Consider the following 25,761-nt stretch of genomic DNA (forward strand, 5'->3'; position numbering starts at 1 on the left):
AAGGGACTCACATCTGAGTATACCCTTCCACGCTTAGGGTGGACAAAAATATTTACAACAAGGGGTGGTGAGGGACAGAGTCTCTGAATTAAACAGAATACTCTCACCCAGTCAAGAGATCAGGGCTAGATCCAACACCGTTTTTTAGCTCACTGCACCATCCCAGTTTCAGAACCTGGCTGTATGCAAATTAGTCTGTTCCTGTCCCAGTGCATGATGGGAACAGGGCAAACCAAACTACAAAAGCCAATTCTTACACTGGGAAGGAAACAAGCTACCGGGGACCGGTTTCTGGCATTTCAGCCGTCTTCGGCCCGGCTTGCTTGAATCCTGATGGTGCAATGAGCAAGGGACTCACATCTGAGTATACCCTTCCACGCTTAGGGTGGACAAAAATATTTACAACAAGGGGTGGTGAGGGACAGAGTCTCTGAATTAAACAGAATACTCTCACCCAGTCAAGAGATCAGGGCTAGATCCAACACCGTTTTTTAGCTCACTGCACCATCCCAGTTTCAGAACCTGGCTGTATGCAAATTAGTCTGTTCCTGTCCCAGTGCATGATGGGAACAGGGCAAACCAAACTACAAAAGCCAATTCTTACACTGGGAAGGAAACAAGCTACCGGGGACCGGTTTCTGGCATTTCAGCCGTCTTCGGCCCGGCTTGCTTGAATCCTGATGGTGCAATGAGCAAGGGACTCACATCTGAGTATACCCTTCCACGCTTAGGGTGGACAAAAATATTTACAACAAGGGGTGGTGAGGGACAGAGTCTCTGAATTAAACAGAATACTCTCACCCAGTCAAGAGATCAGGGCTAGATCCAACACCGTTTTTTAGCTCACTGCACCATCCCAGTTTCAGAACCTGGCTGTATGCAAATTAGTCTGTTCCTGTCCCAGTGCATGATGGGAACAGGGCAAACCAAACTACAAAAGCCAATTCTTACACTGGGAAGGAAACAAGCTACCGGGGACCGGTTTCTGGCATTTCAGCCGTCTTCGGCCCGGCTTGCTTGAATCCTGATGGTGCAATGAGCAAGGGACTCACATCTGAGTATACCCTTCCACGCTTAGGGTGGACAAAAATATTTACAACAAGGGGTGGTGAGGGACAGAGTCTCTGAATTAAACAGAATACTCTCACCCAGTCAAGAGATCAGGGCTAGATCCAACACCGTTTTTTAGCTCACTGCACCATCCCAGTTTCAGAACCTGGCTGTATGCAAATTAGTCTGTTCCTGTCCCAGTGCATGATGGGAACAGGGCAAACCAAACTACAAAAGCCAATTCTTACACTGGGAAGGAAACAAGCTACCGGGGACCGGTTTCTGGCATTTCAGCCGTCTTCGGCCCGGCTTGCTTGAATCCTGATGGTGCAATGAGCAAGGGACTCACATCTGAGTATACCCTTCCACGCTTAGGGTGGACAAAAATATTTACAACAAGGGGTGGTGAGGGACAGAGTCTCTGAATTAAACAGAATACTCTCACCCAGTCAAGAGATCAGGGCTAGATCCAACACCGTTTTTTAGCTCACTGCACCATCCCAGTTTCAGAACCTGGCTGTATGCAAATTAGTCTGTTCCTGTCCCAGTGCATGATGGGAACAGGGCAAACCAAACTACAAAAGCCAATTCTTACACTGGGAAGGAAACAAGCTACCGGGGACCGGTTTCTGGCATTTCAGCCGTCTTCGGCCCGGCTTGCTTGAATCCTGATGGTGCAATGAGCAAGGGACTCACATCTGAGTATACCCTTCCACGCTTAGGGTGGACAAAAATATTTACAACAAGGGGTGGTGAGGGACAGAGTCTCTGAATTAAACAGAATACTCTCACCCAGTCAAGAGATCAGGGCTAGATCCAACACCATTTTTTAGCTCACTGCACCATCCCAGTTTCAGAACCTGGCTGTATGCAAATTAGTCTGTTCCTGTCCCAGTGCATGATGGGAACAGGGCAAACCAAACTACAAAAGCCAATTCTTACACTGGGAAGGAAACAAGCTACCGGGGACCGGTTTCTGGCATTTCAGCCGTCTTTGGCCCGGCTTGCTTGAATCCTGATGGTGCAATGAGCAAGGGACTCACATCTGAGTATACCCTTCCACGCTTAGGGTGGACAAAAATATTTACAACAAGGGGTGGTGAGGGACAGAGTCTCTGAATTAAACAGAATACTCTCACCCAGTCAAGAGATCAGGGCTAGATCCAACACCGTTTTTTAGCTCACTGCACCATCCCAGTTTCAGAACCTGGCTGTATGCAAATTAGTCTGTTCCTGTCCCAGTGCATGATGGGAACAGGGCAAACCAAACTACAAAAGCCAATTCTTACACTGGGAAGGAAACAAGCTACCGGGGACCGGTTTCTGGCATTTCAGCCGTCTTCGGCCCGGCTTGCTTGAATCCTGATGGTGCAATGAGCAAGGGACTCACATCTGAGTATACCCTTCCACGCTTAGGGTGGACAAAAATATTTACAACAAGGGGTGGTGAGGGACAGAGTCTCTGAATTAAACAGAATACTCTCACCCAGTCAAGAGATCAGGGCTAGATCCAACACCGTTTTTTAGCTCACTGCACCATCCCAGTTTCAGAACCTGGCTGTATGCAAATTAGTCTGTTCCTGTCCCAGTGCATGATGGGAACAGGGCAAACCAAACTACAAAAGCCAATTCTTACACTGGGAAGGAAACAAGCTACCGGGGACCGGTTTCTGGCATTTCAGCCGTCTTCGGCCCGGCTTGCTTGAATCCTGATGGTGCAATGAGCAAGGGACTCACATCTGAGTATACCCTTCCACGCTTAGGGTGGACAAAAATATTTACAACAAGGGGTGGTGAGGGACAGAGTCTCTGAATTAAACAGAATACTCTCACCCAGTCAAGAGATCAGGGCTAGATCCAACACCGTTTTTTAGCTCACTGCACCATCCCAGTTTCAGAACCTGGCTGTATGCAAATTAGTCTGTTCCTGTCCCAGTGCATGATGGGAACAGGGCAAACCAAACTACAAAAGCCAATTCTTACACTGGGAAGGAAACAAGCTACCGGGGACCGGTTTCTGGCATTTCAGCCGTCTTCGGCCCGGCTTGCTTGAATCCTGATGGTGCAATGAGCAAGGGACTCACATCTGAGTATACCCTTCCACGCTTAGGGTGGACAAAAATATTTACAACAAGGGGTGGTGAGGGACAGAGTCTCTGAATTAAACAGAATACTCTCACCCAGTCAAGAGATCAGGGCTAGATCCAACACCGTTTTTTAGCTCACTGCACCATCCCAGTTTCAGAACCTGGCTGTATGCAAATTAGTCTGTTCCTGTCCCAGTGCATGATGGGAACAGGGCAAACCAAACTACAAAAGCCAATTCTTACACTGGGAAGGAAACAAGCTACCGGGGACCGGTTTCTGGCATTTCAGCCGTCTTCGGCCCGGCTTGCTTGAATCCTGATGGTGCAATGAGCAAGGGACTCACATCTGAGTATACCCTTCCACGCTTAGGGTGGACAAAAATATTTACAACAAGGGGTGGTGAGGGACAGAGTCTCTGAATTAAACAGAATACTCTCACCCAGTCAAGAGATCAGGGCTAGATCCAACACCGTTTTTTAGCTCACTGCACCATCCCAGTTACAGAACCTGGCTGTATGCAAATTAGTCTGTTCCTGTCCCAGTGCATGATGGGAACAGGGCAAACCAAACTACAAAAGCCAATTCTTACACTGGGAAGGAAACAAGCTACCGGGGACCGGTTTCTGGCATTTCAGCCGTCTTCGGCCCGGCTTGCTTGAATCCTGATGGTGCAATGAGCAAGGGACTCACATCTGAGTATACCCTTCCACGCTTAGGGTGGACAAAAATATTTACAACAAGGGGTGGTGAGGGACAGAGTCTCTGAATTAAACAGAATACTCTCACCCAGTCAAGAGATCAGGGCTAGATCCAACACCGTTTTTTAGCTCACTGCACCATCCCAGTTTCAGAACCTGGCTGTATGCAAATTAGTCTGTTCCTGTCCCAGTGCATGATGGGAACAGGGCAAACCAAACTACAAAAGCCAATTCTTACACTGGGAAGGAAACAAGCTACCGGGGACCGGTTTCTGGCATTTCAGCCGTCTTCGGCCCGGCTTGCTTGAATCCTGATGGTGCAATGAGCAAGGGACTCACATCTGAGTATACCCTTCCACGCTTAGGGTGGACAAAAATATTTACAACAAGGGGTGGTGAGGGACAGAGTCTCTGAATTAAACAGAATACTCTCACCCAGTCAAGAGATCAGGGCTAGATCCAACACCGTTTTTTAGCTCACTGCACCATCCCAGTTTAAGAACCTGGCTGTATGCAAATTAGTCTGTTCCTGTCCCAGTGCATGATGGGAACAGGGCAAACCAAACTACAAAAGCCAATTCTTACACTGGGAAGGAAACAAGCTACCGGGGACCGGTTTCTGGCATTTCAGCCGTCTTCGGCCCGGCTTGCTTGAATCCTGATGGTGCAATGAGCAAGGGACTCACATCTGAGTATACCCTTCCACGCTTAGGGTGGACAAAAATATTTACAACAAGGGGTGGTGGGGGACAGAGTCTCTGAATTAAACAGAATACTCTCACCCAGTCAAGAGATCAGGGCTAGATCCAACACCGTTTTTTAGCTCACTGCACCATCCCAGTTTAAGAACCTGGCTGTATGCAAATTAGTCTGTTCCTGTCCCAGTGCATGATGGGAACAGGGCAAACCAAACTACAAAAGCCAATTCTTACACTGGGAAGGAAACAAGCTACCGGGAACCGGTTTCTGGCATTTCAGCCGTCTTCGGCCCGGCTTGCTTGAATCCTGATGGTGCAATGAGCAAGGGACTCACATCTGAGTATACCCTTCCACGCTTAGGGTGGACAAAAATATTTACAACAAGGGGTGGTGAGGGACAGAGTCTCTGAATTAAACAGAATACTCTCACCCAGTCAAGAGATCAGGGCTAGATCCAACACCGTTTTTTAGCTCACTGCACCATCCCAGTTTCAGAACCTGGCTGTATGCAAATTAGTCTGTTCCTGTCCCAGTGCATGATGGGAACAGGGCAAACCAAACTACAAAAGCCAATTCTTACACTGGGAAGGAAACAAGCTACCGGGGACCGGTTTCTGGCATTTCAGCCGTCTTCGGCCCGGCTTGCTTGAATCCTGATGGTGCAATGAGCAAGGGACTCACATCTGAGTATACAATGGAGAAACAGCGGCCCTCATCCTCCTAGACCTCTCCGCGGCATTCGACATGGTCTGCCACCACACCCTAGTACAGCGCCTCAGCAACATCGGAATCCAGGACAAGGCGCTGGAATGGATCATCTCCTTCCTCGACGGAAGAACACAGAGAGTCCGCCTACCACCGTACAAGTCAGAGGCCTCCGAAGTCATCTGCGGCGTCCCTCAAGGATCATCTCTGAGCCCCACCCTCTTCAACGTCTACATGAGCCCCCTCGCGGCCATCGTACACAAACACAACCTCAGCATAATCTCCTACGCCGACGACACCCAGCTGATCCTCTCCCTGACCAACGACCCCGCCTCCGCCAGAGCCAACCTGCACGAAGGGATGAAAGAGGTAGCCGAGTGGATGACGACCAGCCGCCTGAAACTGAACTCTGACAAGACGGAGGTCCTCATCCTGGGCTCTTCACCCTCCGCCTGGGACGACTCCTGGTGGCCTCCCGCCCTGGGCACCGCACCCAAACCGACAGACCATGCACGCAACCTGGGCTTCATCCTGGACTCCTCCCTCTCCATGACCAGGCAAGTCAACAACGTCTCCTCGGCATGCTTCAACATCCTACGCATGCTACGGAAGATCTTCTGGTGGATCCCCACCGAGACCAGGAAGACCGTCACCCAGGCCCTCGTCACCAGCCGACTGGACTACGGCAACGCCCTCTACGCCGGTACCGCCGCCAAGATCCAGAAGAGACTCCAGCGGATCCAGAACGCCTCAGCCAGACTCATCCTCGACATCCCACGAACCAGCCACATCACCGGACATCTGAGAGACCTTCACTGGCTCCCCGTCAACAAAAGAATCACCTTCCACCTCCTCACCCACGCACACAAAGCCCTACACGACCAAGGCCCGAGCTACCTCAACAGCCGGATCAACTTCTACGCTCCCAAACGCCACCTCCGATCAGCCAACCACGCCCTCGCCGCCGTCCCCCGCATCCGAAGAGCGACTACAGGAGGAAGGTCCTTCTCCTACCTGGCCGCCAAGACCTGGAACTCCCTCCCTCCCGACCTGCGCCTGACCCAAGACCACCTCTCCTTCAGGAAGAAGCTGAAGACCTGGCTGTTCGAGCAGTAGCGGCACCCCCCCCCCCCCCCCCCAGCGCCTTGAGACCCTACGGGTATGTAGCGCGCTTTATAAGTGTCACTGATTGATTGATTGATTGATTTAGGTTGTGAACCTGGATAATCTTTAAATGGGTGAGAGCAGCATGTAAATTAGTTATAAAGGCTACTTTTTTTTACGGTCGATTTAGCGTACGCGCACTATGCACCTACGTACGACGTATGGTGTGAAGTCTGTAAGTCGTTCCATAAGCGTACGTAAACTATAAAAATGAAAATATTTTTTAGAGATTTATCAAGTGTATGTGTTTACATGTTGGGTGGCTCTAAAAAGAGCCCTTGTGTTTATTGGGAGATTTTAGTACCTACACAAGTAAGTACCGATGTAGAGTCTTAAGTTTATGAGGATAACTCTGTTCCCTTCATCTTTAAAATGTACACTGTATCTCCTATAGATGTCATGCATATTGAAAAGCAGATTGTTGTGGTAGATGGACCCCATTCTATAGTCTCGGAGAAAGGCAGAAGCAGATTTATTCACATGTCTTAGCTTTCTCAATCCGTGGACAATGGTGGTTGGACCAGTTCCATTTCTGCCTTTGGCATATATTAGAATAGACAAATGCAGTTTTGGGGAAAAGTGTAATCAGTTGTCAAAAGGTGTCCTTCATAAACATTTTCAGACCTACCCCTTTCAAAGTGCCTAGGTCATTGCCACCACAGTGCACAATTATGAGGTCAGGGTGTTGGATATGCAAAAAGAATTTCACCAATGGCATCAATTGGTGCCACTTTAACCTTCTCTGTCCAATCCATTTAATGTCTACGTTTGGTAAACCTAGGTCTTTCTGTTCTGCGTACCTTTGGCTCCAGAAAATATAGCAGTGTACCACAATCCACACCTTAAGCAACTTGAAGAGAGGTTTGGATGCACTCAGATGGTCTCTGTAAATGAAATGGCAGTTTGAAAAATAAGATTTTTCTAAAATGGTGGATAAGATGTAGTTTTGGAAAAAAGTAAAGAAATGATTGGATGTTTGAAAAATTTTACACAGAAAGTAGGGTGCAATTATCTGTTTTTTGAAAGCCTAATATGTATTTGTTAAGAAAAAGTGATAGAAAAGAACGTTACTTTAGATAAGCTGCTATATTGACAACTCAAGCACAATTGCTGTTTTTATTTGTAACATTGTTTGATTAACCTTTCACCTCTGTTCTCAGTTAGGTGTTCCCTGAAGTGTTTCTATGGTAACTGGCAGAATGTGGAATGGGGAAGGGTGGAAAGTTTTGTCAATTGGAAAAAGGTTAAAAAGTTCAAGCAATATAAAAGTGTGTTTCATTTTGATTTAATGTGGGAATAAATGTGATTTGTTATTTATTTGTATGCGTGTGCAGATTGAGTGTCTAGATTGAGAGGAAAAGTTTGCTATTTGCTATAGGACTTCCTGATCCCCTAGGGCTGTTCTGTTCTGTTTTTTAAGTATGAAAGCAGATTGCTTTTAGTGAGAGAGAGCAGCATGCAAGCTGCTCTCTCTGATGAAAAGCAATGCCGGCTCCTGAAGGACGCATGGAGCTGGCAGGGATCATGGGGGCTTTGGGGCTCCCCCCACGGTGCCCAACATTATATTTGAGCCCCGGGGGATGGGGTTCCCGGGATTAAAAAAAATTAGTGATTGGGGCTATTTTTTTTTTTTACGGTAGATTTATCATACGCGTACCATGCACGTACGGACGACGTACAGTGGGAATTCCCTAAGTTGTTCCATAACCGTACGTAAGCAAGAAAAAATCAATTTAAAAATATATATTTTACAGATATCTATCAAGTTTATGTGTTTATATGTTGGTTGGTTGGTTGTAATGAGACCTTTTCTCTTTATTGGTACTTATGAGTAAATGCTTTTGCATAGTGTCAATTTGTTGAGGAGCAGTGTTTTATAGAGTGGTGAACTTTTGACCTTTGTTGACAGTTGACTTTTGCATGATCTGTTGGGAAGTGGATGAAATGAATGCTGGAGATATCAGCTGTGATTTTCTAGATGAAACCTTGGATGATGCTTTTGTGCAAGCATTAGATGAGATTGAGATTCATCAGATGACTTTTGAAACTGATAACAAGGAAAATGAAATACCTGATGAAATAATTTTAGAAGCTGTATTAAATTATGAAATGTTACCAGAATAAATGTATTATTATATAATATTAATGTTTTGAGACACTCTGCTTCCAGAAAAGTAATCATTCAGCTACTACCCAAGTACTGATGGTGGAAAGTGGGCCTTAGGGTATAGACTGCTTCAAACCCTTATAGACTACACATGTATTTTTTTATGCACCAGCAAACTTGTCTTTTATAGCTTCTATTCCCCAATCTGTATCATTAGGCTTTCACCAAACACTCTCACACTACTGTTTCAATATTGAAGTGAGTCAGTTTCAGTTTCAAAGCTTTATTTGATTATTAAAAACAATCACAAAAGCAAACAATATATAAAAATACAGGCAGCAGACATTTCAGTAGGAAAAAACAGCTCATCAATAATAGGATTAAAACACCAGGCTTTTCCTATGAGAAACAGCTTTTAGTAAAAAGGTAGCAGTAAAAAAACAGATATCCAAAGTATCAAGTGCAAATAACAGTTTCATTGCTTGGGCAGTAGTACACACAGAATATTTCTTAAAAACAGGTCTGAGATAATAACGACGAAGGTGCATATAAAAAGGGCAAATAAGCATAAAGTGCAAAGTGCTTTGCCTAGTTAGCCCATCACAGGGGCAGGGTGATTGGCTATAAATTTTCATCTTTGGAAAAGCCACTAAATTATGTACAATACCAAGTCTCAACCTAGTGAGAACAAACTGATGGGATTGCTTGGCAATAGTTTTAAGGTACATAGGTATGCCCCTGTCTTCCAACATATTAGAGTGGTAAAATACATGAGTTGACATGAGGCTACATTCAGCCCTGCGCAAGTTAGTTTTGGTCCCTAAAAAGACGATCTTAAGTTTCTTTTTTGGTACAGTAACAACACTATGGGGGTCAATAACAATATCAAGGTTAAAAATTTCTCTATAAGAAGATGAAACGTAATTTAACCAGGGAATCTTGCGGGCATTTTCCAAACGAAGACAATCTAGGATAATCCGCCTGGTAAAGTCAGTCTCATCCTTAACCCAGATTGACCTCCAGACCATTAGAGGTCTCATTCCCATTAGGTCTGTAAGATGATTCAAGCCCACCTCTCTGTGGCTCCGTTCGTTGGATGCCAAGGAAGGTAGACATAGGAGTCTTTTAAGGAACTGATTCTCAGTGACTTGCAATTCCCTGTGGTTACAATAGCCCCATATGCCAGAACCATATAGAGCAATGGATACACATCTATGCCTATAGATATTTAACATGTCTGGAATACAGCGGCTACCCAACTTTGAAGCAAAGCGAAATATTCCGGATGAGCTTTTGCCCGTCCTAGCATTCACATTTAAAATCTCAGGAGCCCAAGTTCCTCTGTTATAAGAAGTTACACCAAGATAACAGAATCTTTCCACAACCTCTATTCTGTGATTATTAAAATGAAACGGCTTGGTAAGTTTCATCCGTTTCCCACAGGCCATGATGTAAGTCTTGGAATTGTTGATTTTCAGTTTTCTCCCCTTAATAAAGTCATAAAAATAGTTCATTAGATTTTGGAGCCCGTTTGGAGTACGAGAGAATAGGACCGTATCATCAGCATATAGCAGGACCGGCACAGGATGATCACCAACCTGCGGGGAATCTGCCTGTACCCTCTTCAGTTTGGACTCCATGGAATTTATAAAGAGGGAGAAAAGCGACCATAGCGAATCTGGGCCGATAGTTTATTGTAGAGTCTAGCCAGGAAATATATAATTGCAGGGGGGGCTCCCATTTCCAGTAGGGTGGACCATAACAGAGTATGGTCCACTAGATTAAATGCACTCAAGAGATCAGCGAAACAGAGAAATAAGGAAACCTGTTTCGCTTTGGTTTACTTCCCGATGAGGAGGTCGAGATTGATACACTGCTCTGTTGTCCCAAGGCCTTTGCGGAAGCCATATTGAGATTCCGCTAGAATTTTATTGTCCTCTGCCCATTCCTCTAAACGCTTCAGTAGGACCCTACTCATGATCTTGAGGGAGGAATCCAAAAGGGAGATAGGGCGGTAGTTCTTAGCCTCTCCTCTATCTCCCTTCTTGTAGATGGGTAAGATTATGGATTCACTCCAGGTACGTGGTGTACTCTCACTAACTGAAGCATTGAACACCTGTGTTAGGAGTGGACTCCAAAGTGTCGGGTTGGATTTATACAGGTCAACCGGGACCCCATCAGGTCCCGGTGCCTTTCCCCCTTTGCTCTGACTGATGGCAGTTTCCACTTCTTGAAGGGTAATATCGAGGGATAGCTTCACTTCAAACATGGGAGAGGGGGAACTAGCGCAATCCTCCCTGGTCGGATCGAAGATTTCAGAAAAGTGAGCAACCCAGTTTGCTTCACTAACCTGGGCTGACAATACGGGGAAGTTTTCTTTTACCAGAAAAGGGCTATTGACAATGTTCCAGAAGAGCTTGCTATCATGCAAAATGGCTGCTTTATCAAGAGCATCCCAAGTAAGGGTGGGCGTAAAATCCGTTTCGCGGTCGAATTTGCGGATTTTCCGCAATTTCGCAATCCGCGAATCTCGCGAAATCGCTGTAAAATCCGCGAATCAGCGGGGACGAATTTTCAGCCAAGCAAGGGTTACAGCAGCAGGTGCAAAAGTTGAACCTAATTTCTTTGGAACCTTTTACAAAAGGGTTACAAACAAATTAACTTCAACTTGGACACCTGCTGCTAATTGCTTCCTGGTGCCTTGTTGCCTACTTGCAACCATTCTCTGACCCTGCTCTGAGCCTTGAAGCAGGGTCAGAGAATAGTTACAAGTAGGCAACGAGGCACCTGTCCAAGGAATTCAACCTCATCCGGAAGCACTTACAGATATAAAAAACAGGAAGAAGGAAGAGGATGGCAAATACACCCATTTTGAGTTGTCAGGAGGGGTTAAACTAAAAGAGACCTTTACAGCACAATTTTCATATGCATTTTGCTAAAAATAAAAAGCTGTATGTTCTGTAGGGGCAACTCAGGAATCTGGCCCTTCAGAGATCCGGCCTCTCTTTCTTTCTCTTGTTCTCTCTCTCCCTCTCTCTTTCCCTCTCTTTCTCTCTCTTTCTATCTATCTATCTATCTATCTATCTATCTATCTATCTATCTATCTATCTATCTATCTATCTATCTCTCTCTCCCTCTCCCATAAACGACTGCATGGGTAACTTCGCTATGCAAGCGGCTCGCGAAGACGCAAAAATCCCCGCAAACACACAAAAAACCCTGCAAACACGCAAAAAACCCTGCGAACACGCAAAAAAACAAAAATCCGCAAATTCGCACAAATTCGGGAATTTTGCGGATCGCGAATTCGCAAATCCGCAAATTCGCGGAGCGCGAATTCGCAAAATTCGCCAATGCTTAATCCCAAGCTTGCTCCCTTAGCTCTTGTTTTCTACGGGATAGGTGCTTTTTATAAGTCTGTCTAAGCAATATAATACCCACCCTGTGCCTGGGTTGTTTAATGAGTGCCTGCTTGAGTTCCCGGAGGGATTTGGTACACATGCTATCAAACCAGCCAACATTTTCCGTCTTAATTAGGCCTTTGGTGATGGTAAGCGATCTTTTTATAATTGTACCTAGTTCCACAAAATCGGCTATAATGCACTCAGGGGATGCCTCTGGATCCAAACATCTCAAAATTGCCACAGACCCTGCTTCTAAGATTTTAAGCTGCAGCCTCTCGGAGTTATCCATACACCATTCTGCCTACAAGGGGTTACATCTTCAACTATTAAGCGTTGAGTGTTAGCTGGAACCCCCAAACAGAAATCAGCATGGTGATAGCATTATGATCGCTACTTCCAAGGTCGACAACATTTGGAACCGTACAAAGTGGGACAAAATGTACAGAAACTAATAAATGATCGATAACAGAGGCCGAGTTCAATCCTACAAAGGTTGGTACAGGGTTACCATCCGCGTCTGTGGCCGGAGGGTGTATCATAAGGTCCATGTTTAACATCACAGAATTGAGGGAATCACCATAGGGAAAATGAATAAAGTGTGCCCGGTTTACCCCATTATCCCCATCATACCCACAAGTTCTGGTGAATGAATGGGGACAGGTACGAATGTTAAAATCCCCTCCCCAGATGATATCGAAGGGTTTATGAATGCCTTTACAAATATTACTCACGGCTAAGCCCAACTCATCCACCACAATGGTATTAGAAGCATCAAACAAATTGTTGTAAAGATTAATCAGCATAATTATGTGGCCCCTGTTATGTTCCAGAATAAAAGTTTGTGAACGGAGACCCACTGTCTGATGGAATTTCGTGCGAACAGGGAGATTTACCGAAAATAAAATTACTAACCCCCCTTTGGCCCTGCCCATATTAGACCTTTGTGCCGGGTTGTTATAAGACACAAATCCATCAAGGATGATATCAGTGGTTACCCATGTCTCTTGTAGACATAAGACATCGAAGTCAGAAAGGATTTCGCTCCATCCCAGGGACGATATTTGCCGACTCCAACCTGCAATATTCCAACTGGCAAATTTGGGGCCAGGGATACAGGGGGCTGGTACACTGGTCTCGGGTACAATAGAGATAGAGGGCTTATTGGCAGCTAGGGAAACCATCGGAACAGGAAAATGGGCAGTGACAAGAGGGTTGGCTCCCTGGGGGGGTATGTGCACCAGAGTAGAAATGGAAGATGTTACGGGTACTAAACATTGGCCCATGGCTGCAATTAGAGTATAATCAGCAGTTACAGTTCCCTGGGGAGGTGTATACCCCGGGACAGTGGTAAAGGGCATTGCTGGTGGAGAAGTGGAAGATGAACCGATACCCATTGTTACAACTAGATTGTTACCAATAGTGGGAGGAGTGGGAACTGGAGCTGGGGGCAGTCAATCAACACCATCCAACCCGTTGAGACAGTTGAATCGGTTAAAATCATATAAGGGGGTCTCAGGGGGCAGAAAAACCAGTCTTGCTTCATACCCACGAGGTCTACCCCTCCGCTCGACCCTCGTCCAGTTACTTCGGGCTTGGTCATGGTGCATGTGAATAGGGGGGAAAAAAAAGGACACTGGCAGTGTCTGAATGGTGGAATCGAGAGATCTATTAAACCCGGCACATATGTGTAGAACTGTCCTAGGGTCTCGAAAACTCACCGTAATACAATCCCCTGTTATGGACTTTCTGGTTTTACCTAGCCAAGGTACCCTTCTCACCATAATAATTTCATTATTAAAGTGGGCCGGGAGGGGTCTATTCCAATTTCAGCCATTTAATGACTCTACTTTTGAGTGAAAGAAAATTCTCACATTCTCCTGCCTCAAGGGGGGGGACACCAGCCATGACTACCATGAAGCGATTGGTTTCGGGGGCAGGTCGGGTCTACGTGGTCTAGGAACAAACTTTTCGGGGGTTGGGGGAACTATATGGTCGTTGGATATGGTCCCGTTGGTAGCTGTCGTAGGGTGACCTACTGGTAGCAGAGGTGGAATAATAAAATTGCTACTTTGTATCGGGGCAGGGTTGCCCATAGGGGGTTGCAAAGAAGGGGCAGCAGCAGGAATTACTAGAGAAGGTCCTAAATTGGTTAGGGGAATTTGAGAATTAGGAGGGTTGTAGGGGGAGTTAGACTCGGAGAGTCTAGCTAGAATAGCGGCCGAGGTTTTCTCGATATTGGATAGACGGAGTTCAATGCGTTCCAATTTAGACTCTAGGGGGAATAGGAAGGTTTTAAAAAGAGCTCCCAAGGTTTCTATGGTAAAATCCGAGTTAGATAGGGGATGGGATGAACTTGGTGTGGGGTTGAGGGTTTCATGTCGAAGTTTGGCGGATTTGGATTTGCCTCCCGGTTTTGAACTATATGGTCTTTTACATTTGAAGTAGAATCACAAATAACAACTGGATCAGGGAGAGTGGGCGTATTAATGTCAAGAGCCAAATCAATTTTAGGGAGGATTTCATTAACCAATAAGTCCAGATCAGATGACGCCAAATTAATCTCCACAGATTTTAAAGAAGAGTTCATCGTGGCATTATTACTAGTCTCTTTATGCCGGTCCGGAGTTTTGGCACAGGCCAGGGTACCAAGGGAGGATCTTTTGTTGGTTATTAGTTCCTTAGATAAGCGCTTTTCCAGAGCGTCTATTTCTGTATCGATAAGAGTATTGGCTCTTACCAGAAATTTCTCCATACCTCCGGTAATAGCTGCTACCCCTAAGGATGACTTGCTCCTAGTATCACGGCAGGACATCTCCCCACACTATGGATGTACAGGAGGGAGCAAAAATAAGGGGGGGCCCGGCCCGGTCACGAACTGTCACGAACGGGCACAAACGGGCCCGCTCTTGGCCCGGTCTTCTCCCGGCGACGCTCCCGCGCAGCGGGTCGCCACAACCAATAAGTAGGGGTGGTGACAGGCTGTGGGCGGGGCAACAAGGAGAGCGGACCAGATGGTAGCTGTAGGTCAGGCAGGGACTCCTGGGAGATGGAGTCCCTGCTACGCTCGCAGCCCTGTTACACGCCACCAGCAAGAGCCCGCAGTTCACAACTCCCTCACGGCGTCCAAGTACCTCAGGCTCAGGGCTCGGAGCGCGATGCGGCACCCGCGGAGCGGGTGCGGCGAGGTCAGGAAAATGCAGCAGTCGTCCCAGCGGCAGTCTCTCCCTGCAAGGCACAGTCTTCAATGGCACACCCACGAGGTAAGTACAGCTGGCGATTTAAGTTCCCTCCAGTGGGCTGTGGGTGGGGCAACAAGGAGAGCAGACCAGATGGTAGCTGTAGGTCAGGCAGGGACTCCTGGGAGATGGAGTCCCTGCTACGCTCGCAGCCCTGTTACACGCCACCAGCAAGAGCCCGCAGTTCACAACTCCCTCACGGCGTCCAATTACCTCAGGCTCAGGGCTCGGAGCGCGATGCGGCACCCGCGGAGCGGGTGCGGCGATGTCAGGAAAATGCAGCAGTCGTCCCAGCGGCAGTCTCTCCCCGCAAGGCACAGTCTTCAATGGCACACCCACGAGGTAAGTACAGCTGGCGATTTAAGTTCCCTCCAGTGGGCTGTGGGCGGGGCAACAAGGAGAGAGGACCAGATGGTAGCTGTAGGTCAGGCAGGGACTCCTGGGAGATGGAGTCCCTGCTACGCTCGCAGCCCTGTTACACGCCACCAGCAAGAGCCTGCAGTTCACAACTCCCTCACGGCGTCCAATTACCTCAGGCTCAGGGCTCGGAGCGCGATGCGGCACCCGCGGAGCGGGTGCGGCGAGGTCAGGAAAATGCAGCAGTCGTCCCAGCGGCAGTCTCTCCCCGCAAGGCACAGTCTTCAATGGCACACCCAAGTGAAGTGAAGTGAGTCATTCAACAGTATGTGCTTATATATATACAGTTCTAAAAGTGAAGTTGCTATACATTGAGCCAGACACTGTCACTTCCACTCTCACTTGGCTCTTTCACATTCACCAACCAGTACTAATGTATTCATTAATTCATTTATTAACTACACAATAATTTTGATAATCTTTTACACACTAACATAGAAATATAGTTCTTTCTTTAAACAAGGAAGGTAGTTCTGAAAAGAACTGTTTTTTTTGTCTTTTTAGTTTTCTATTTAAAAAAAATGGAACTGGAAACAAAAAAAACACCATTTTAGAGTTGTTCCCAAAGTATCGAACAAGGGGCCCACTAATATATGCGTGGCCTCTTTGGTCACTGAGTTAGTGGTGCCCGAAGCACTGAGCGGGTGAAGAACCTGCGATGATGATGATGGGTGCACGAGTATGTCGTTAGCCATAGGGATATCAAGACTCAGCACCATATATGAGACTTCTTTGTTGGAGTTCGGGACTACATCATGCATAAGGTGTCTTTTCCACGAAAAGGTGAGCAGTGAGGCTAGAGTACGCATCGGAGAGAGTCACAGTTGTAGCAGACTAGATACAAAAACGCGACTTACTATTTTAGACAAACGCACTCCTATATAGTGTATTAATTTACAAGTATACATTTTTTTTCCAATAGCAGGAATGTTTTTATAATCACTGAAATGTCCGGAATATTACCAATACAAACAGTTCCTAAAAATGTGAAAAGGAACGTGCATAAAAGCGCAATGTTATCTAACTCCATATTAATATAGTAACAATTACCAATAATAACATCTTTCTTTTAATAACTTTTAGGTGTAGTGCTTCACAATGCATTATGTAACACGGATGACGGCAATGGCACAAGGTGAGCAAACCAGCTTGTTCCTGAAAGAACAAAAAGTTATCAGTGAAACGAGAGAATGTGTAGTATGCAGCAGGTGCACAATACACACATTAGGCTAACGGGGCTTCAGCTAAGATCAGATACCTTCCTGTACCCACGCACAGTCGCACCCGAGTACTTCACAGATCTTTTAAAGACATTTTGCTTGTTAATGAGACTTTGATGTCCCCCCTCCCCCTGCTTACAGCCCCTGCAGCTCCACTTTTCTTTTTGCTAGAAGTTAAGCCCCCCCCCCCCGATTTTTTTTTTTAGCCCCCCGATATTTTTGACTATGGTTGCGCCTCTGGCTTTAGCCCCCCTAATATCGTGTGTATCTCTCCCATGTTTTAATGTCCTTTTTTCTCTCTTTCTCTTTCTTACTCTCTCACATCGTTTCTCTTCCTTTTTTAAAGTTTTGCACGCTGCTATCCCGTCTACTATATACAACCAAGTAGTGAACTCTCTTGGTTACTGTGAAGCCTTCTTCAACACGTAAAGCACCCTCTTTCAATCACGCCAATGGCACTAGGGGAGCAAAGAATTTTGTTTCCGAAACAACAACAAAATATTTGTGAAAAGAGAGACTGAGTACTGTGCAGCAGCTTCACTATGTAGAAAAATATAATTACCTCCGAGCAGTGAAAACAGATAGGTAACAACAGTCTGCGAAACAGATCTACAACCTTATTGCGCCACTTTTATGCCACTTTTAACATGGGAAAAGTGGTGCAAAGAGCTGGTAAATCTGTGTCTGATTTTTCAAGAATAAATCTCATCTCCAGACTCTGCGAGACAATTTTAATGTTATTTTTTTTCTCCTTCTCTCTCTTACTCTCTGTGACATCATTTCTCTTTCTCTTTTAAAGTTATAGACACCTCTGTCTACTTTGACGTGTAGAAGCAGAGGTGTATTGAAGTTGTGAACTCAGGTGGCCGCACTGTTTGGCCACAGTGAATATACAAGGTAAGCAGAGCGGCCTAGATATACAATGCCTCCATTGCAATTTATTAGAAATAAGTTGGCATATTTACAATCCTGTTGTAGCACTTTTGTGTCAGTAACCCAATAGGCACTTCCATATAGACACCACTTGAACGCGGGCTATAACAGAAGTGAAATGTACTAGACACTCTGCACATGTGAAATCGTAGTGTTACCTTCACTTGTAATGCTTCACCTTATTTAGTCACATCTACATAACTTTAAACTCTTTTTTTCTTTTTTGTTTTGCAGATTACCTACCCAACGTCCTTTGGAGTCCACATCACAATTTGTTCATAATACTGTTTTATAAAAAAAAAAATCTAGTTGTTTATTACATTATCTTTAAGTTACGTTGACAGTTATTGTTGTTTTAATAACAAAGGAAATCAAGGTAAAACAATGTGTACCACATTTACAAACCTCTTGCGACATTTTCGCATGAAAACCTATCCCCCTACAAAATTAACAATGTGGGCCTCAATGAAGCCCCTCAAAACACGAAAACGACCACCCCCGGAGATTTCTATATAGTGTGAGGGAGGCTACGTGGCCCACCGCATAATGCCCTGGAGTCCGCCACACCCAGACCCAGTTCCTGCAGTATCCTGGGGGAAAACAGCCATTACAACGAGGTCATAACCGCGCGTGATCATCACCACAAATTCACGCATATGGCTTTACCACGCATGCCTTTACCATGCATGCTTTTACAACTAGTATACATTTACCACGCATGATAAAGCCATAAGCATGATAATGGCTTTGTGGTGACGGACATGCTTTATAATGGCTGTGGCTTACATGCTTCAAATTAGTTTTTTAGGTATGCTTGTGACCAAGTCTGATAACATCAGAGGCCAAGGACAAACACCATGGTGTCTGTGGTAGGAAATCTCATCGATCACAGAGAAGATAGGTGGAGGGTAAAATGAAAGTAACAAGTACAATAAAAAGAATGGAGGAAAACTACTAAAATGGCGGAGGTCGGAGTATATAATCAACGTTTGGCGCCTTGGCAATACGTTGGTAAGTCTATTTCGTACTGATTATCTTTTCTTTTAGCGTTTAATAACTGCTAATACTTTTGTTCACAATGTGTATTTACAATATTTGTGTACTTAGCTCAGTATTATTTATTTGGATGTCTTTTCAGATGTCAGCGCTTTTATCTCATTTTCAAGGTTCACATGCTGGTTTCTGTCTCAGAGCCTCCACAACATACTGCGCATGTGCTCTGTCAAGCCGTTGCGGTTTGCGCAGGTATTCCGAAGCTCTGAAGACACTGCTTTTTCTCAGGGTAGTGTTCTGGTTATACATCGCAAGACTGACTATGCAGTGTTCACTCTGTTATAACTGCGCATGAATTCTAGAAAAACTCACCACTGCGACAAAGCAGAAGTCGAAACGGAGCACCAGTCTTTAAATAGATTTTCAAAAAAGAATTCTCTTTAATAGGGGAACCGACGTGGACGACGTTAAACCTAACTAACTAACTTCAGGGATGAGGGAATCAAGATGCTCGCGTTTGGGTTTGAATCTCAGGTGAAGTGCGCCAGAGTTCGATTGCGAGCGTTTCAAATGGAACTCTCAGCATGAAAAAGACTAGAACTGCATCCTTCATGAGCGGTCGGCCATCTTGAAGTTGTTCAATCTCCAAGCGTCCTTCCAGGTAATGGCCTTAACCTTCAGAATATTCAAAATTGCCTGTTGTTGATATGCCAAATAGACTGAGGGACCTCGACTCTGAGGAGTTCTGAAAGTTACACAGTCGGAGAACTGCCATACCAATAAACCCCACATCTTGTACACAAATACCAAGCTCTTCTTTCGCCACCCCCAACACAAGCTTGAAGAAAGGGAACAGTCTATTCCTAAAGCTTCCTTTACCCTTTCTAAGGGTCATAACCGCTGCGGAACACCCACGCGGGGAAAATTCCCCTCCTGTGCATGGGGTTTCATTGAGTGGGCGGAATTGTGACGAGCTGAGCTCGTCATGAGCACAGCTCCGCTGTGCAGCATGAAGAGCTGAGCTCGTCGAGAGCACTGCGGCGCCGGGCGCGGCCTCTCCCCACGCACCGTGGGGATATTAGCCCCGCGGGGAAGGGGTTAAAGAATTTGGTATTATTGTCTTATAACTCCATGAGCATATTACAAGACGCAAAGATACCAGATCTGCATGATATAGTGCACACTGAGGGCAGTATGACCCTTTGCCACTCCCCCATTTAGCTATCTTATGTGGGGTGTAATATAGTGAAAAACAGGCCTTGTAATATTGTGCCTGTAGCTAAGCCGGGATTAGAATATTCTGTGCCATTTTAAATGATTGCTGAAATGTATACTTGGATATATCAATTTTCTCTTTCCATTTAGACCGCCAATGTCCCAAGTCATCTTTCATCAGTGAGTTGAAAAGATTGTACATAACCAGTATTGACATTTCCTTGTTATCTATTGACACTTTCATGAGAAATGGACTTTAGTGACCAGTGCACTGGAAGCCCCAGCCATGAATTGCCTTTTGTGAATTATCCTGCATTCCTGTGACGGACAATTGTTCTCATTCTTGGTGTTGAATCATTTTTAACTTCTGCCATTTTTTGCATGTTGTGAGTGGTAGATCAAGTCATTGATCTTGGACGATGATGTTGTGACACAGTGGGTGTCACTACCAGAATGATGAACTATAATACCCATTTTTCCTAGAAGGGGGAGCACACTCTCTTCTTCACTTGTTTGGCTATTCCCCTTTAAAGCTTACAATTCCTTGGGGTATTTGTGGAGAGCTTCTTAAGCACTTTGACCTGACCCCCTGCTGATGCTGAGAAAACTATTAAGACTCTCCCCTGCCCTTGCAAAAGGCAAGTACCCTTTGCCTAGTGGAATTTCCTTAGACTTCTTGGCTGAACCTAACACCTAACAGTGAGACCAATGTATTTTTTATTTCTATTTTAGAGCTGCAGCATTATATTAATTATCTTATTGTTGATGTACTTCATATTCTCTGCTTTTAGGTCTCGCCTAGCGGTGCACCGCAGCTGCTAGTTTTGAGAGGCATGCAGTACACACTATAGGTGAGGGAAGCCCCGCCCACTCCCTCACCCACTTTTTCATTGGCTTGTGGCTTTCTGCTGTATAAATGCTGCATTCTGATGGGTTTAGAGGCTGCTAGTCCCACCTTATGACGACCATGTCTCCTTCCAGGGGTTATTAGCCCCTTTACTGCGTGTTTGCTGAGCACTACTTTGTTTCCCTGTCACCCCTCCTGTTGTCTCAGCCTTCCTCCTGCCCTCCCACTTCCGTCGTTTGAGCCTTATTAATGCCCGTCCACCCGCAGGTTAAAGCAAGCACTTGCATCGCGTCGAGAATTATGGAAAAAATAGGCATTGGGCGTGGTGGTGTATTGCAGGCTGGATGCTGTGTTTAGTAAGGAAGAAATAATTATTGGTGGCTCGCAATGCTACTTTATTTGCTTTGGAGTAATGGTTTCATTATTGCGTTCTGCTTGAGGCAATATCTTTTCGTACCTCCCCCCCCCCCCAGCCCCGCAGTCGGGTGCCTTCTCGCAACCCCCCCCCCCCCCCCCCGCAGTCCGGAATTGGAGCAGTTGCATCGCATCAAAAATTGGGGTAAAAATAGGCGGTGGGCGCGGTGGGGTATTGCAGGCTGGATGGTTCATTTAGTAAGGCAGAAATATAAATTGGCAGCTTGCAATGCGAATATATTTGCTCGGGAGTAATGGTTTCTTTTTTTCACGTTACAAGTGAGGCAATTTCCTAATTTGAGCTTTTTATTAGTAGGATTGGGCTTGTTGAACAGCAGCTGTCTGTGGCATCAGCTAACATGATTCCTGTCACAAAAATACAGTGATGAATAACTTACATTAGGTGTATAGAATTCCCAGTGATGCACACTTTGCATCTCATTAGAGATGCAAAGGGAGGCATTGGGAAAAAGGGTGGTAACATGCGATTATGCATGTTAGCACCCTCTTGTAAATAGGGTGATAGTTTTATCTCCGTTTTTTTGGCTTTTTAAGCCAAAAAAGTAGAGATAAACCCCTTGTAAATATGCCACATATTGAATATATAAATCCGTGCTTCAATGCAACCAGGTGTGTTATATGGGATGCAATCCTATCTTTAAAGGCTGTACCCTAGAAGCTGAGGAGCAGGTATTTAGACAGGTTAACCCGGTGTCACATAACCATATTTTGTTTGTGAAGTATTGTGAAATTATTCTTGCCAACTGTTTGATTAAGGAGACTTTAATAACAATGAGAATGCAAGCAGCACAGGTAACAGAACAGAGTCAATACATGCAGCGTGTCACTGCAGTTCCATTTAAAGTTATGTCATGTGTTATGTTATGTTACTGATTATTTGTATAGGTCTGCGCTCGCTTATTTTTTCCCCTCTAGGTATTTATAAAATTTAACCAACTATGCAGTGCCATGACTGTCAAAAATGCTTTTTATGATTTAAAAGCATGTTTTGGGCCTCAGGGGTTAAAGCAGTGGATTTTTTTTGCTTCACTTACAATCCTTCTATGTCTTGATAAACGTGCGCTCTCTCCGTGTGAATAATTATTTTCCTTTGTTGTGACGTCCATAAAGGTTGTTAGCTGTTTGCCCCAATGTCCAAGTGATCAGATCTACTTCAGCTGTGATGAAACTGTATGCGAAGGACCCCTGTCCTTTCTTTCAGGGGGGGAGGGTAGTTCCAATACTTTAGACGGCTTGGAAAGGCTCCTATAAAGAGTCTACGTTCAATTCATCTGGCCATTCGAGAGGATTTGCTACTATCAGTAAGGTCTCTCACTCTTAGGAATTCTGGTTTGCATTTCCAGTCCGTCAAGGGATAGGTGGTCATCTGTCTTTCAGGCCGCTTGAAATGATCTTAGAGTGTTCCCTTCCTTTTTATTAGAGCATTTTGTAGACACTGTCCTTATAAAATCTGGGGCAGATTTATGTTAACTGGCACATCCCCAGGGATGCGCCAGTTAATGTGCGCCACAGTGCGCCACAGCTCCGCCACCCATGGTGCGCCGCATTTATAATGCAGCGCACCATGGGGCAAACACGGCACAGATGCGTGACGCATCTGTGCCGGAAAGGTGGCGCATTGCTGGAGTTGCGTAGCAAGCGGGACGCAGCTCCAGCAAGGCTCGGCGGTGCCCCATCTTCACAATGCTGCGACAACACCTACGCCTGCTTCAAGCAGGCGCAGGGTTTTGACGCAGCATTGGCCTGAAAGTGACTGAGTGAAATCTCATAGATTTCGCTCAGCCACTTTCAGGAGGCGTTCCTGCGCAGGAACGCTCCCCCCTGTGCAGGAACGCCTCCTGATGGCGCAGGGCTTTACAACGTGACGCATCTCCTAGATGCGTCATGTTGTAAATAGGGCGCATTGTTTGCGCCGCCGTTGTGTCAAATAAAGTGACGCAATTGCGGCGCAAAGAGGCGCAAGGCCTTCATAAATCTGCCCCACTATATTCAGTCTATGGCTGCATGTATAAATACTTATGAGGTCCCAAAGGCGAGACCGATTGCATTGCAAATGCTTGTTGTAATGTTTTTCATTCCTTATGCAAATTCGATTTATCTATATGTCTATCTAGTTCAATGGTTGTTAATTAAAACTAGGCTTAATCATATCTCTTACATGAGATCATTTATATGTACTAATGTAACTCGCAAGATCCTTCAGAGGGTATGACTTTCAAAAACTGTTGCTAAAATGCATTTTTAATCCGTCAGCCATCAGAAAAGGCATCTTTATTCGATCCTCATGCATTTCTGTGCACACTATACCTGAAGCACAGATTGGTAACCTCCTAACACGGGTCTTATACCATATTTCAGTTTCTATTGCGGAGGTTAATAAATACTGAGTAGAGGAGAAGAGCAGGTAATCACACACTGTGAAAAGTTGGTGACGCCGCATTAAACCTACAGTTCATGAGAGACACGGCCACATCCTTTTTTTTCCAGGTGCGGAATAACTTGCAACATTGTAGTGATGGGGCAGCAATTACTCTTCCTTTGTGGGGGACACAACACATATATCTGTAATAGAGACACCCGTACCAATAATTTAGGGTTATTTCCTATTATTTCTATCATAATTGATCCATGACAATTATAATCAGCCCCGCACTTAAAAATGGTTGGACGCAATATTTTTGTTAGATGATGATATTCCACCGTGAGTTTATCTGCTGAAAACAGAGTTAAGTAAAATGCTACTATCTTTAGATGAGCAAGGACATGAATAGTACATACCTGATGAGACGAATTTGATGACTTTAGAAAACACTCCAGTAACAATATCCTCAAAAAAGGAAGATGTTTGTGTGAAATATGTCTCTTTGACGTTTAGTGGGTCAGCAAGCATTTCATAGATCTCCTTCTTGTCCAAAGTAGATGCCATTTCTAAGCCTTAGCCTTCTCCAACGTTCAGCCTGTGGTACTTGCACTCAGACTATATAGCCAAAAATCTAACTTTTAAATGATCTTCAAACAAAGACAACTCTGTTTTCTTATGCAGGCTATTTAAGCTTCAGCGTATTCACTTTTGTCTTGAGAGTTAATGGCCTGACCTGAACTCATATGCTTGTACGTGTAAATTAATATTTAAAGATTAAACACTTTATAGTGCCTAAAAGTGAAAAGCGCCAACTTGGGTCATCTAGTCGAGCTTGACTGGGACAAAGTAAAAGGGCACGCAAGTCACATTTTAAGAATCAAAAGATGCACTTATGGTTCCCAATAACAACAATCCCATAAATATGAGCATTTGTATGGGGGGGGGGGGGGGGGGGGGGGATTTTAAGAGTTCCAATGCCACCTCCATACAGTTCCACACTTAAATGTAGACTCTAACTGTGCTTCACGGTTCACGGTTAGACAACATCTTAAATCCAACATGACCTTTAGTAAACCTATATATTTCCTGATTATTTCATAGCGATGCTGTATTTAAAATACGAAGATGTGTGTGTTTATGTGGGTGTGTAAAATATATTCATATCTAGTATTCCGCTACAACATAACTGAGTGTACAGTTTGGCAGGCATACAGTCAGAGCTTGCAAGCAACTGCATAAAAATAGGTGATCCATGTGCCTCAAAGACAGTACAAATACACATCATACAGGCAGTATCCTTTGTCATTGAAGTACAATTTAAATGCAATTAAAAAGAAACCTGTAACTTCCTAGGCACATTAGTTAATATTTGGAAATAAAAAGCATATAGTATGGTGGGTCGAAATCTGCACATCTATAAAGCTAAGCACGTTGTATCTTTCCGGGCTTCCTGATTAATAGTTCCTTATGGAGGAGGGTCAGGTCTGAATGCTGTTTTCATGTACTTAGTCTCATTCCTGTGCCATGCACCTTGTGGAGAGATGCTCTCCAATCCCCGTAGAGTCAGTATCTCATATGGCTGAGATACCCGCCACCCCCTCTCAACACAATCCCCCAAGGATGGGAAACCGGAAACGGTTCTGAACTTTTGGAAGGCGGGAGGGAGTGACCCTCCCGGCCGTATTTATTAAAATATGAAACAAAATCAAAACATTAAAATAACAGTTTCATATTATGTACAATTTCATTTCCACATTACGATGTTTGGCTAACCTTAACAGATCTCTAATACAAAGATTCTCCTAGCCGATCTAACATCCTACAAAACATTTGACTTGAAATTGTACATCCTAACGTTAAGGGCCAACGGCAAGGTCGTAACCGGTGTCAGATCCCTAAACCAGAAATACAACCCTCACTTGTGAGAGGACCAACCGCACAGAGGCGTACCTCAAGTGCATCTACCAATTTCCCTTGGACTTGACGGGGGCCCCAATGAACTCAACGCCATTTAACGGTCGTCCGAGGACTCGTGTGAGGTGTCTAAGAGGTAGCGTAAACCCCCTCCCGAACCCCACACAACTTACCCATCTGCCGTCGCAGATGTCCTGGCCCCGGGAAATTCCCCAGGAGGGCCCGTAGCCCCTCCTATCCAGGAAGGGGCCTTGACCACCTTTCCTTTCCTTCC

General features: G+C 45.2%; 1 protein-coding gene across 2 annotated transcripts in view; it reads right to left on the reverse strand.

The window, feature by feature from the left end:
• Positions 1-24,165, reverse strand: part of LOC147712960 (nicotinamide N-methyltransferase-like) — a 158,220-nt gene extending 134,055 nt beyond the window's left edge. Inside the window, exon 1 of one of the 2 annotated variants that reach the window (XM_086920403.1) lies at positions 23,990-24,165. In XM_086920403.1, the coding sequence (XP_086776529.1) occupies positions 23,990-24,137 (148 nt within the window). In that variant the 5' untranslated portion in view covers positions 24,138-24,165. The remainder of the gene's footprint in view (positions 1-23,989) is intronic. The other variant, XM_086920404.1, reaches the window with a different exon arrangement.
• Between the last annotated feature and the right edge of the window lie 1,596 nt (positions 24,166-25,761).

This window comes from Lissotriton vulgaris, chromosome 5 (genome assembly GCF_964263255.1).
Source record: "Lissotriton vulgaris chromosome 5, aLisVul1.2, whole genome shotgun sequence".
NCBI lineage: Eukaryota > Metazoa > Chordata > Amphibia > Caudata > Salamandridae > Lissotriton > Lissotriton vulgaris.